The 12,021-nt window shown below is 50.1% G+C and overlaps 3 protein-coding genes across 6 annotated transcripts; all 3 read right to left on the minus strand.

The window, feature by feature from the left end:
• Positions 1-210: 210 nt before the first annotated feature.
• On the minus strand, positions 211-4,335 carry LOC133167931 (clathrin interactor 1-like). Of its 4 annotated transcripts, none has more exons than XM_061299078.1 (12): positions 4,200-4,335; positions 3,691-3,795; positions 3,516-3,612; positions 3,131-3,239; positions 2,884-3,054; positions 2,649-2,817; positions 2,374-2,584; positions 2,173-2,254; positions 2,030-2,110; positions 1,687-1,937; positions 1,410-1,596; positions 211-1,268 (listed from the first exon to the last, which is right to left on the minus strand). In XM_061299078.1, exons 1-12 carry the CDS (start codon positions 4,238-4,240, stop codon positions 1,075-1,077), a joined length of 1,698 nt encoding a protein of 565 aa, XP_061155062.1. In that variant the 5' UTR covers positions 4,241-4,335; the 3' UTR covers positions 211-1,074. The 4 variants fall into 4 exon arrangements, with proteins under 4 accessions (XP_061155062.1, XP_061155060.1, XP_061155061.1 ...); XM_061299076.1 differs by having other exon boundaries at positions 211-560; positions 1,040-1,268; positions 2,649-3,054; XM_061299077.1 differs by having other exon boundaries at positions 1,410-1,569; positions 2,649-3,054.
• A 469-nt stretch (positions 4,336-4,804) lies between these two features.
• On the minus strand, positions 4,805-8,609 carry cct6a (chaperonin containing TCP1, subunit 6A (zeta 1)). Its single transcript, XM_061299082.1, has 13 exons — positions 8,394-8,609; positions 7,889-7,952; positions 7,626-7,760; positions 7,370-7,543; positions 7,123-7,226; positions 6,735-7,005; positions 6,408-6,490; positions 6,218-6,314; positions 5,932-6,079; positions 5,718-5,851; positions 5,528-5,630; positions 5,127-5,199; positions 4,805-5,045 (listed from the first exon to the last, which is right to left on the minus strand). Exons 1-13 carry the CDS (start codon positions 8,528-8,530, stop codon positions 4,973-4,975), a joined length of 1,596 nt encoding a protein of 531 aa, XP_061155066.1. The 5' UTR covers positions 8,531-8,609; the 3' UTR covers positions 4,805-4,972.
• A 294-nt stretch (positions 8,610-8,903) lies between these two features.
• Positions 8,904-11,898, minus strand: LOC133167957 (protein NipSnap homolog 2-like). Its single transcript, XM_061299137.1, has 10 exons — positions 11,739-11,898; positions 11,153-11,277; positions 11,028-11,073; positions 10,872-10,966; positions 10,284-10,354; positions 10,039-10,179; positions 9,935-9,966; positions 9,692-9,786; positions 9,540-9,623; positions 8,904-9,438 (listed from the first exon to the last, which is right to left on the minus strand). Exons 1-10 carry the CDS (start codon positions 11,837-11,839, stop codon positions 9,374-9,376), a joined length of 855 nt encoding a protein of 284 aa, XP_061155121.1. The 5' UTR covers positions 11,840-11,898; the 3' UTR covers positions 8,904-9,373.
• Between the last annotated feature and the right edge of the window lie 123 nt (positions 11,899-12,021).

Consider the following 12,021-nt stretch of genomic DNA (forward strand, 5'->3'; position numbering starts at 1 on the left):
AAATAAATAAATAAATAAATAAATAAATAAATAAATAAATAACACAATGTGTCATTATTAACCGCAGTGGGCATAAGTACACAAACAAAAATTAAAATGTTGATACTCGAGAAGCGATACCTGAAAAACCTAAAGTACATACAGATGCATTCGTAAGCTACTTTGTTACTTACTACTCGCATTCAAGTAATAAAATATCAGGATGATTCATTGAGGTTGCTGCAATTTAATTGAATGTCAAAGAAAGCACGTACACAATTGCAAGATACTGACTTGTACTGAAAAAGGAACACAAACATCAACAATGTCCTTTATGAAGACAAGTAACGCAAACATTAAACGTACATCTGTGGAATTGTCATTCTGAGAGTAACAAAATAAAGATTTGGTCATTTGAAGCACGCAAAAGTCTCTGCTTAGCTGTGTGCCCGCACGTCAAACAAAAGAGCCCCACCCACCCCCACCAATGTTGAGTTTGTCCCTCGTATTTTTGCAAGTCCATGGCTCGAAGACGGTGGCTCCAGTGAATACCTCGGGCCCCACCACGTTGTTTCTTGCAACTTGGAAGGAGAAGGTGGTGGAAGAGACAAGTCAGGGAAATGTATTTAGAAGGCCAAATTCAAGTTGAAGATGGCGTTGTTGTCAGAGGGACGTTTGCCCTGAGGAGGTTTGGGGCCACTCACAAAAAGTTTGCGCCTAACGGCTTGGGGGTGGGATGACCGACAACACTACCAGCTAGCGAGGATCCAAATGTGCGTCACCAAGCTCCCTCAAGTAGAGTTTTGTATTTTCTTGTCTTGAGATGGATTGCTGCATAAAAAGTCCTGAAGCGATGGACAGTTGGACACTCAAAATGGCCTATTGAGTTGACTGGAAAGGTTAAAGTGCATTTTAGGTTCATCCTGAAAGGTCACCCCAAAGACCAATATAGCAAACTTGTTGAGAGTGGCATACATGGCAAAGGGCTACATGGAGGGGGGGGGGGCTTGCGGCCGCGGCACTTCCGCGCTCGTGAGCACGCCCGTCCGTCCGTCCTCACCTCAACAGGCGCACACCTCCAATTTGCAAAGTTGCTCAAGTTAGAAAAGGCATCTGGCTTTGCCGCCCCGCGCCGAGCCCCGGGGTCCCCATCCTGACGGGAGCGGCAACGCCCATTGTCGTCAAAGGTGGCATGCTGGGATTGGCCTGAGGTCCAATGAGAGGCGCCAAGCCTCGCTTGAGGTCCAGGCCTCCCAAGTTGCTGGCCAGCGCGTGGATGGGAGCCACGCCTGCAAAAGGTGTCCCACAGCAGTCAACACCCTCAGCTAGCCTCCCAAAAACTCCCAAATATTTTGACCCCAGTGGCCGCCAGGTGAACTGCGCCCACAAATTGCAAAACAAGCAAATAGTGAAGAGTCGGGCCAAGCTACCTTGTTGCTGCAGCTGCCCCATGGTGTTGGTGAGGGTGGCTGGCGACTTGACGGGATTGAGGCCAGCTGACAGGAAGTCCAGGCCGATGTCAACAGACGGGTCGGACCAGGTGGAGCCTAAAGAACCCTGCCCTCCGACCATCTGCTTGAATCCGGCGGGCTGCCGAGACATCAAAGTTCCCAGACTCTGACATCGCATACCCAAATAAAACAATTCATACGTAATCGAGAGGGGAAAGCAACGTGTGAAAGCACAAGATGGAAGGGTCCTTCAGACCTGCTGAGAGCGAGACGCTGGGACGTTTGCCGCGACGGACGGGAAGGTCAAACTCTGAGATGAGCTCAGTGCCGTCGGATGGATGACCCCGCCCATCAAGTCAAATAGCTCGGCGGAAGGCGGGACAGGCGGAGGGGCGCCAAACAAGTCGACGATCGGCTGAGAGGCGGAGCTTGACGACATCGTCGTTGGGAGGTCGGCAAAGGCGCTCCAGTCTCCGAATTCTGCGGTCCCGTTAGCCGGTGCCGCGACTGGTCACATGACAGACACATATTACATATCCAATTCTGCCAGCAGGTGGTGCCTTGGATCAACTACCAAACATTTATAAAAAGAAAATTACCGGTGGAGGAGGGCAGACTGACTGACGCCACTGGCGACGAGAAGTCAGCGAAGTCGCAGATAAGGTCGCTGGAGAAGCCCCCTGAACAGACACACACATAGACAGTGACATAGACACACACACGCACACACACCAAGCCATACCTGCAGCAGAGCTCTGATGGGTTGAAGAGTCGATAAGCAGCAAGTCAGCCAGACCCCCACCACAGGGCCGCCTCCCGGATGCCTAGTGAGACAGTATAGAATGGACCTTTAAAAAAACTGTCCAATAAATGGCATTCACAAAAGTCATTCCCTGAATCAACTTGAAGCATGTCCAAATCTCAAAAATAATATTGAAGTGACCTGATCGTCATCGGGACTCTTGTCTCCGGTGTAGTGGGCGGCGGCGCCGAGGTCCAAAGTCTTGTTGGCGGGGGTCCCGCTGCGTTTGCGTGTAGCAGCGGTGGTCGCCTGAGTTACGTGGCCGCTCTTGGCGGGGACGCTATCCTCCTCGTCTTTGAACTCGCGAGCTTCCAGATGACCGTTCCTGGATGTCCTCTCCCCCTCGTTGTCGCTACGAGAATAAGAATTATTTTCAATTTTCCATTTTCAGTTCTCAATATCGATTCAGCTACTACCTGCTCCTGTCCGGGGAGTCGTCTCGCTCCTTCTTGCGGAACTTGCTGATGGTATCGTCGATGGTGCTGCCGATCTTCTCGCCGATCTCGCCTAGTTTCTCGCTGAAGGGGAACGCCGCTCGACTCTTGTCCCAGTCCTCCTCCCATTTGCTCCGCTCCAGCTCACAAGCTGCACACAAACACAGAACCGTTGCGGTTCGGGACGGATGTGGGCTGAGGGTACGGGACCACTCACAGTTCTTGATGCTTCCCCCTCCCACGCTGTCTGAGGAGACCCCAATGTATTTGTCCTTGTTCTGCTTAGCTTTCTTGCGCTCCTCTCGGAGCCGCTCGTCATCTTGGACAAATTCCACCGTCTCCTTCACCTTCTGACGCACGTTGATGCCCTGGTCTTTGCCGGTCTCATCTGTTCGAGCCAAGCACGCATTTCAAAAGAGGGAAAACAACAATGGCGGAGGCAGAAGGGCCGGCCGGGCGCTGACCCGTGAAGCGGTAGTTCTCCAGAGATCTCAGGTCGTAGATGTGCTCTCGCACGCTGGTCACCACTCGTTCCGATCCGTTCCTGATCAGGTAGGCCAGCAGCAGCAGCGCCTGCCACGTCACGCCACAACTTCACCAGACTGTGCAAATTGGGTAGAGATGGCGCCACAACTATGCAACCATGTGGGCATGACTGAACACTTTGGACTTGGATTGGGAAATACAGGTTGTGCAATTTCTCGGAATTCTGCCGCCACAAAATTTCTGCCTTTGAAATTTAGGATAGGAGGCGCATGAATCGCTATTTAAAGAGTTTGGCGCTAGATATGCGGTGTCAGCTGTTAATCCAGGAAACTTTTCTCGAAAACTAAACTACACAGCGCTCACCTTGTACACGCGTCTCCAGTTTTTCTTGTTGTCTTTCAGCATCCTGGTCCACAGCATGTTCATCACCTCGGGGAACTGCTCGTACATGAAGGTGGACCTGCTCACACGCAAGCGTACACCAACATGCTAAATAAATGTGTGCATGTGTCTAAGTAAGTGCATGTGTTGGACATACTTGGCGATTTCTCCCATTAGCTGGCCAGACGGCCCCCAGGGGTCATCATTGGTGGCCTCTCTCACTTTGGACTCGATGTCGGAATAGTTCATCACCACGTTAGTACTGGTGATGTGCACAAACACACACACATTGTTTGTTATTGGTTTTGTGTGACGCTAGAGATATTGCTGCTCGTTTGCACGTTTGGAGGAGACGTAAGCTTGCGGCCCAGAAAAGGGCGTGATGCTCCTGCAGCAGATAGCGGCCGCGGTCAAGCTACTGTATGGTTGCCTGCCGCCAGCCTCAACCTGAATCTCATTTACAATCGGTTCAAAAGACTGAGAGTAGTAATAGTCGAAGTAAAAGGTTTCATTATTGACAAGTGGGCTACAATAGGATGGCAGGTAGCTAGCTGGCCAGCTAGCAGCGGCTAACAGCTGAGTCTCTGGGCGGCCGTGACGTCACAGCCGCTAACCGGCTTTAGCATAGCTTAGTTGCACCTGGCTTATTCCCGGCCCGCTACTTACGCTTTGTCTACGAGCTCTCGAACCTTCCACATGTTCAGCATCCTCTGCGCGTGGGCGCCCACCCACGCACACACAAACACGAGCGTCCCACTCACGCACACTGCCAGCACGGCCGTGCACGAACAACGCCGCCGGACGAGCTTTTCTGTACGTACCGTGACGTCATTAATCACGTCGGCACGCCCAACGAGCTCGCCTGCTAGTTGCCATGGTCACTTCGGCATCCCCAAAAGTCTTTATTTATTTATTTTTTTTAAATCCTACATCCTTTCCCCAGAGATGCTTTTTTTGCATCCTCACCTGAAAGCTACTTTGTTACTTTCCTTGCCTCGGGTCTATTTAGTTCATGCTAGGTGATACTCAGACGTTAACGCTGGAAATTAACAGCTTGGAAGTTTCTTTGCTATTGATTTGCTGCATGTTTTCATGGATAATTGAATTTGAACTTTTATTGGCTTCAATCTATTTTTTGGAGAGATCCCCATTCATATTTTAATTCAATTTGCGATGCTTTCCGCTTGAGTATGCGGCCCAAATGCTGTCCTGTTATCTTTTGCGCACGTTGAAATGAAGTCCAAGAATCAAAATAAAATCAGTCAAGTCAATGATGCTCAACAAGTTTAATGTGCAGACGTAGAAGCAGTAATCAGTGCTTTTTTTAAGTTGCCATTGAAACAAAATATGATAAATAAACTAATCCAAAGGTCATAGTTGAATAAGAAAAAACTGTTTGTGAAAGTTGAGTGCTTGTTGAGCTGGACAACACTTGACCTTTAACCTTTGAGGGAAGACATTCCGGCACGCATGATCTCATCCACCAACAGGATGTTGCTGGCGATCACCGTGCTACACACACGCAAATGGAATAAGTGTTAAGAGCAAGAACCAAGATGTGGACGATGTCACGGACGTGGACGGTTTCCTCACCAAGAGTGAAGAAGTTGCTTCTTGACACTGTAGTTGTCCCATACGCCCGCCTCGCCCGCCACCATCGGCTCCCCTGAAAAGCACACACGCTCGCTTTTCACGTTGTGGACACAAAAGGTTTCCACGTCTCGGCCTCTGGGCTGTTTTGCAAACACTGCCAACATGAGATGATGGCCAAAGATAGCACCTACTGGTTGTCATGGTAACAACAAAAGCCCACTGACTCACCTTACACATGAGGATGTGTTCTGGTGTATGGGGAAAAAAAAAAAGTTCTGTAAAACTGCTTTCGATTTTGGTTCCTTGTGACATTGTGTCAAGCACCTCAGAGATGTTCACTACACACTTGGCCCCTCTTAATTGTTTTTCTTGTTTTCTTTATAGGAGTGTCGCGTTGTCACCTGTGCTGAGGTCGACGCCCACCAGCTGCCCGGACTCCTTATACTCAGTCTGCAGCTTCAGGAGAGTTTCCTGAGGGTCGTACCCAGAGTTGTGGGCCAGAACCTGTCAGGGGTGGGGGCATCGGGTTATTTCAGGAACAGATGAGGACGAGTCAAAGAAAAGGGACGATGCAACGGTGGTGACGCGGACCTTGGGAATGATGAGGAGGGCGTCGGCGAAGGCCTGCACGCCCAGTTGAGCTCGTCCCTTGACGGAGGCCTTGTGCTTGATCAACGCATCCGCCAGGGCCACCTCCAACGCACCCCCGCCTGCCACCACACAACCTGACAGCAACCAAAAATAAAAGCTCCTTTCACCATCACATCTTTCTCATCTGGCTTCATGGGCTAAACTGCACTCTCACCGTCCTCCAGGGCGTTCTTGACTGCGCGCAAGCCGTCCCTGACGGCGTCTTTGATTTGCGTGAGCGTGTGCTTGTTGGGCCCTTTGATCAACAGCGTGACCGAGCGTGGGTTGCTGCACTTCTCCACAAAGGTGAACTTCTCCTCACCCTGCAAACACCAAATGGCCGTTAGGGGGACTGTCGGCTGCTCTTGTCCGCGACAAACGTTTTAGCGGAAAACTGCTAGATTTAGTTCAACAAGCCTCTTTGCAAGAAGACATTGCGAGTTCACATCGACGTCACTCACCAGCGTGTGCTCGTACACCAGCCCGGCGCGGCCCAAACATTCGGGTGTCAGGTCGTCCACAGAGTTCATGGCGATGCCGCCGCACGCCAGCGTCAGCCTGCCGTTCCAGAAAAACATCAACGCGTCAGCACGCGACATCTTTTTGTGGACACTCGTACACGAGACTGTGTGGACTCTATTGAACTTTGACCTTTCCATGTTCCTCCTCTTGGCTCTGCGCAGGGCAACGATGCCTTCCTTGGCGAGGGCGTCCAGCGAGTATGGGTCGATGCCCTGAAGCGCAGAGAGAGAGCATTAAGGTGCCGCACGAGAGGGGGTGTGGCCATTGTGGTGCCGGGGATGTGGCCATTGTGGTGCCGTGATGAATACATGTCAGGGGGACAGGGGGCCCCCGCATGCAGAGGTACACGTCACACTTTCTCTAGCACAGTCATGTGACCGGAAAGCGCCACGGGGTCGGCGCTTCTCGGGTGTTCGCCGTGCCGTCAACGGTGATGCTTTTAGCGGCGGGGTTTACCTTCTGGTTGATGACGACGAAGCCCGCATCGCCATCGGGACACACGCGCTTCTTCAGCTCGACGATTTTGCGCACGCGCTCGATGATGAACTTCCTCTCGGCCTCCACAAACTTCTCACGCTCTCCGGCGCTCTTGTAGAAAAAGCCCGAGTTGACCTCGGTCTTCTCGTACTCCAGTGACACGTTGCACGTCAGCACAAAGGCGTTCTCCACACGCTTCTTCATGTCAGGGTGCCTGGCGCCGTGGTCCAGAACCAGCCCTCGGATTAGCCTGTAGACATGCAAACGACGGCGTCAAGTCTCACTAGGAAAACGACGTTTAGGTTTGAGAGGTGCGCTAGCCCCTCTGCTGCCTCCTGGTTGAGAAGAAAGGAAGGAGCTCACTCACTGTGTGTCGCAGTCCGTCTTGTGTTTCATCTCCATGATCTCCACCATGTACAAGTCGATGGGCTCGTTGGGCTTGGCGATGGTCAGCACGGCATCCACCACCGCCTGCGTCACATTTACAATTCACACACCTCAGATGGCATCCGAGGACACAAGTGGGGGGAGGAAAACTATTGCAGAGGATAACGGGATATATCGACAAGTGATTGCATTTGCATATGCTTGTAAAAGGAGTTGGTGAGCGTAACCTCAGTGAGGAGGTCAGCCAGCTCGGCGTGGACTTTGGTCCTGAGGGAGGTCCGAGCCACAGCTATGAGGGTCTCTCTGTCCATCTGCCGCGTCACCTTCACCTGCTCCAGCACGGCCAGAGCCTTCTCCTTGGCTGCATCGAAGCCCTCGGCAACGATCCTCGGGTGAAGACCCTGATTGAGGGGCGCGTGAAGGTACGTCAGCCCAAATACGTAAACAAACAAAATCGGACGCCTGTGGTGTTTGAATAGGTACCTCCGAAACGTAGAGGTCGGCCTGCTTGAGCAGCTCGCCAATAATGAGGACGTTGGAGGTGGTCCCGTCTCCCGTGATGTCATCCTGGGCTGTGGCAACCTTGGCAATGAGAGACGCTGTCGGGTGCTGAATTTGCTGAGAAAAACAAACGATCCAAAACAAAGGTGTGAATTGAATAAGGATTCAAATAAAAACATTAATGCAAGTTAAACAAAAAAAGGCAGTTGTCAGCAGTCAAATGAGAGTCCAAAGTGGTCAATTACCATCTCATGTAAGAGGACGTTTCCATCTTTGGTCAGCTTGATGTCTCCTGATCCAGAAACCAACCTGTACACGCAGAACAAAAAAGCTTTATCGTAACCTTTCAAAGCCCCCATCGAAAAGCCGAAAGAGTTCAAACATTGCATGAAAATATTCAAATCATTGATGGTTGGGAAATCGTAGCATCTTTTGCAAGAGACGATGAAGCTGATGCTAAGTTTAGCATGATCATGACGGGGCAGGGAGGCAACGTGCGTCGACACAGGATTAGCATTTCTTAGCGTAGCCTATGCGAGGCCTCAAAAAACAATCACCAACTTCCGATAACTTTACACAAAAAGAGAAAAACAAACTAAACGGAAATGCAGTTCCTACTTCCAGGTGAGATTGCACGATTAACATTCGTGGGGTCCAATACGAGAACTACTTAGCAACTTAGCTTAGCCTAGCCTAACCTAGCATAGAGCAGGAGCAAAGAACGGATCGTGGCTTGCGCCCGGTACCGACATCTTCATGGTGCCTTTGGGTCCCAAGTTGCTCCTGAGGACGTCCTGTAGCCCCCGAGCCGCGCTGATGTTGACCGCCAGTGCGGCCTGGGCGCGGGCCACCTCCGCCTTGGGGTTCAGAGCTTTCACGGCGGACATAGCGACGGTGAACCAACGTGGCGGAGAAGGAAAGAAAGCGAACGAGGTGCCGTTAAGCGGGACACGCCAACCGGAAGTTAAGAAAAGAAAGAGGCTTCCAGAAGGCCAACACGTGCTCCCCCTGATGTGTTCAAGGAACACGACAAAACTCGGACGTTCGAGTCATATCATCCATCATATTTTGTTTTCTTTGGTTCTCTTACAACCAGGCAAATAACACTAATTCTCCGGGGATTAAACTATTGGAAATACATTTTTGTCAGCTTTATAAACTGTAATATGTTCAAATCAATTAAAATGTGCAATTGGGTACAGATAAATACATGCATGTTGTAAAGCAAGCATTATGTGTGCTGTGAAATAATACGAGAGGTGAATTCAGTTGAAGTTTAATTTCATTCTGTACAACTAAATCATTCAAGCAGGGATGGTCATACAAGTTAGCACAGTCCCATCTTCTTCCACCCATAAAGCGCCAGCAGCAGGCCCATCACCACCCCATTAGCAGCTCAACGAAATCAATAAACTCAGCTCAAAAGACAAACAAACCTGAGCAAATCCTCAACGGATTCTACATTTTGAGAAGCTTCAACGTGTTTAATAGAGAAACTACAAGCATCGCCAGGGAAACCGGAGTTTAATTATCCTTCTGTTTTTATGTATTCATTTCAAAAACGAGCCAGTAATCATTTCTTGGGAAGTCATCTTAAGTCTTCCTCAGAGGAGAAGACCGTGGTGGTAAAGATGTTAAAGATGCTCACACGTCAGAAGCTCACGCTCCAAGCAAAGCCAAGCGGGACACCCTCCTGGCACCGTCGCCTCCTCCGCACGGGGTTGCAAGGCTCACTTTAAAGGCGAACTCTTCAAGGGAATCATGACTCGAGATTCCATGTGCTGAATAAGCGGCACTGCAGGAAGAAACCAAACCATCACAACAAAATCCTAACCACTCTCCCACTGAGCCATGGCGTCCAAATAAGAAGCAAATCTGCGGAGCGGGTCGCCTCACCTGTGTAGTAGACGACCTCGTCCCAGCCTTCTCGCTGCCAGGCTGCATTTCGAATGTTTTCTCTGGACTGCAGATCTTTGTAGGCTGGAAGATGATCACAAAATGAAGAGGCAATCCAATGAACACCTGATGCAACCTTGCAAGGCACTCACCCCACAAGTGGTGAACTTGGTACAAATCTCCGATCTGAGAGAAAAATCCTCCCACGGCTTCCTGGTTCTGCTGGCGGATATCGATGGCGCGCGCCCTGCACGGGGGAACGGAACACGAGCGGAACGCCAGCCATCAAGGAATGAATCACAAAACATTTGTTACGGACAGACGAAATGGTGCAAACATCACAACTCCACCGTACAATAAAAAGTGGATGAAATATCGTCGCGGGACGGACTCACCAATAGTTGCCCCACTCGATCATGGTGCCGGGCTGCAATGCAAACAAGGGCAACGCGTCAAGTGATGGGCAGCAGAAGCGAGCGAGCGTGCAGGAAGCCATTACCCTGAGCTGATACGATCGCAGTTCGTAGATGTTGGGCCCGTCGCGGGGGACTGGTTCATTCCAGAAGCTGAACTCCAGCAGCAACTGATTCCTGCGGGACAGCAACATCTTCCCGCGCTCCTGCCGGTACTCTGCAAACATCTGGCACGACGTGTGACATCATCATCAGCAATTATCAAGGTCCACAATGACAAGCGATGAAGAAAGGAGCAATTTTGTCAGCGGTCAACAGGTGGCACCCTTACCTTGTTCTGCCTGAGTTTGCTCATGACTTCCGTGAGGGCCGGATAACCTCCTCGATATCGCCACAGGTGCACTGCAACATCAACGAACAAAATTCATCACTGGAACTCAAAGATCCGTTGCTATGGATGCTAACCGTTAGCATGTCAATGGTATGTTCCTTATTGTGTTAGCATTAAGCTCACAGGCCACTTTGCTTGTGCAATGATCTTTTTTTGTGTTTAGTTTTCGAGTAACCTTCACCTGGGTAGGGCCCAAAACCGGTTGAGGCCTTATCTTGGATTAAGTGCTCACTTGTTGCAAAACTTCAATTTGTCATCGAGCCAGTTCATTTAAGCTCAGCACAATTATCATGTTTCAAGCTTGCGCTCAGCAGAAATGTAATTTCAAAAATATGTCCCCCATCTTGAAAACCTGCATGTGCATGAAATATCCTTTTGAGGATGAGAACCTCTACATTGTCTGAGAAGAAAATCAACTGGGTCTGGTAGTACAAATTCTTACAGGACATCTCCAGAAATAAAAACTACGTGCACAGCGTGCCCAAAACCAGACAAGCCAAGTGTGTAACAAAAGAGCTGGCGTCTGACCTGCCTGGTCCTGTTCTCCGTACCATGTGTTCCATGTTCCGACAAGCTCGCAGGGGTATTCAGGATCGGCGTGGATGGAAGGCAACACACCCTCACTAAAACCACACGCAGAAGATTGATTTGTGAGCCAGTGACAAGCATACAAAAGCGCGTTACCATAATTGGTTGTAGTCGTCCAGGCATTCGGGCTTGACGTTGTGAACTGCAAGAGTGAGGACGCAAAACAATTTGGATGGAGAGCGTCCGAGGAAAGCGAAGATTACGCACAGTGCGCCACTCACACTGGATCTTGTACAAGTTGTTGTCTTCCTTCTTAGCCAGCAGGTGCGAATGGGCGTCTTTGCGCGGGTCCACCTTTCTCACAAACAGAGACTTAAACCAACTGTCCTGCAGCCCCGACAAGCTCCTGGAACACACAACACAATCATTACACAGTCAGTCAACAATAAAAGTATGTTAAAACAAAACAAAAATGTACAGCGGTCACAGAAGTTAAGCAAAACTGCTTTATCACGTGACTACTGAAGGGGCAACCCGTGCACTGCACCAAGTCAACATTGTGACTTTAAATACACTTTGCCAATCACAGCAACTTTTGTGCTACTCGTCCTCGAAGCAAGTGGAAACATTTCATGGAGAAACACAAGTCGCCGTTGAGTGAGACGGGATCGGCATCTCTTCTAGGAAGGCTTCTTCTAGGCTAAGGAACAACGTCACACGTTATGTTAGCTTTAGCCACGGAGGTTAGCCTTAGCTTAGCCACCTAGGACGTCGCTGCAGCTTGACATTGATGCGGCGCCGGAGCGGACTAAACTCAAAATTGACTGTGTGAAAGACTCGCCCAAGTTGGGGTAGATGAAGACTCACCTGACGGAAACACGAAATTTCCCGCATGTGGCGAGACTTTGGTGTGATAGTTTGATACTCGTTAGCCACTTCGGTGCCGTGTGAAGGAGTCGCGCCGCCATCTTGCCTCAGGCTTACGCCAACGGCGGCGGACGGAAGGCTGGTTGGATCAAAACTAGTCGCACTCTAGCACACGCTCCGCTTTAGACGTGATCATGTCACTTACACGGGCATCCGGTCAGCTTTGGCATTTCAACAAAAGCATTTTTTTTCAAGTCCACTTTGATTAATTGAAAACGTATTT

This window comes from Syngnathus typhle, linkage group LG15 (genome assembly GCF_033458585.1).
Source record: "Syngnathus typhle isolate RoL2023-S1 ecotype Sweden linkage group LG15, RoL_Styp_1.0, whole genome shotgun sequence".
Taxonomy (NCBI): Eukaryota; Metazoa; Chordata; class Actinopteri; order Syngnathiformes; family Syngnathidae; genus Syngnathus; species Syngnathus typhle.

Excerpts from the sequence above, each read along its gene's own strand:
- LOC133167957 (XM_061299137.1), bottom strand. The coding sequence starts at position 11,839 with ATGGCGGCGCGACTCCTTCACACGGCACCGAAGTGGCTAACGAGTATC. Across the intron at positions 11,278-11,738 it reads AAATTTCGTGTTTCCGTCAG|GAGCTTGTCGGGGCTGCAGG; the intron begins GTGAGTCTTCAT and ends TGTGTGTTCCAG. Across the intron at positions 9,967-10,038 it reads TGCGATCGTATCAGCTCAGG|CCCGGCACCATGATCGAGTG; the intron begins GTAATGGCTTCC and ends TTTGCATTGCAG.
- cct6a (XM_061299082.1), bottom strand. The coding sequence starts at position 8,530 with ATGTCCGCCGTGAAAGCTCTGAACCCCAAGGCGGAGGTGGCCCGCGCC. Across the intron at positions 7,227-7,369 it reads TGGCTGACCTCCTCACTGAG|GCGGTGGTGGATGCCGTGCT; the intron begins GTTACGCTCACC and ends AATGTGACGCAG. Across the intron at positions 6,491-6,734 it reads TCGTCGTCATCAACCAGAAG|GGCATCGACCCATACTCGCT; the intron begins GTAAACCCCGCC and ends TCTGCGCTTCAG.
- LOC133167931 (XM_061299076.1), bottom strand. The coding sequence starts at position 4,240 with ATGCTGAACATGTGGAAGGTTCGAGAGCTCGTAGACAAAGC. Across the intron at positions 3,796-4,199 it reads CGAGAGCTCGTAGACAAAGC|TACTAACGTGGTGATGAACT; the intron begins GTAAGTAGCGGG and ends GCACATCACCAG. Across the intron at positions 2,255-2,373 it reads AGAGTCCCGATGACGATCAG|GCATCCGGGAGGCGGCCCTG; the intron begins GTCACTTCAATA and ends CTGTCTCACTAG.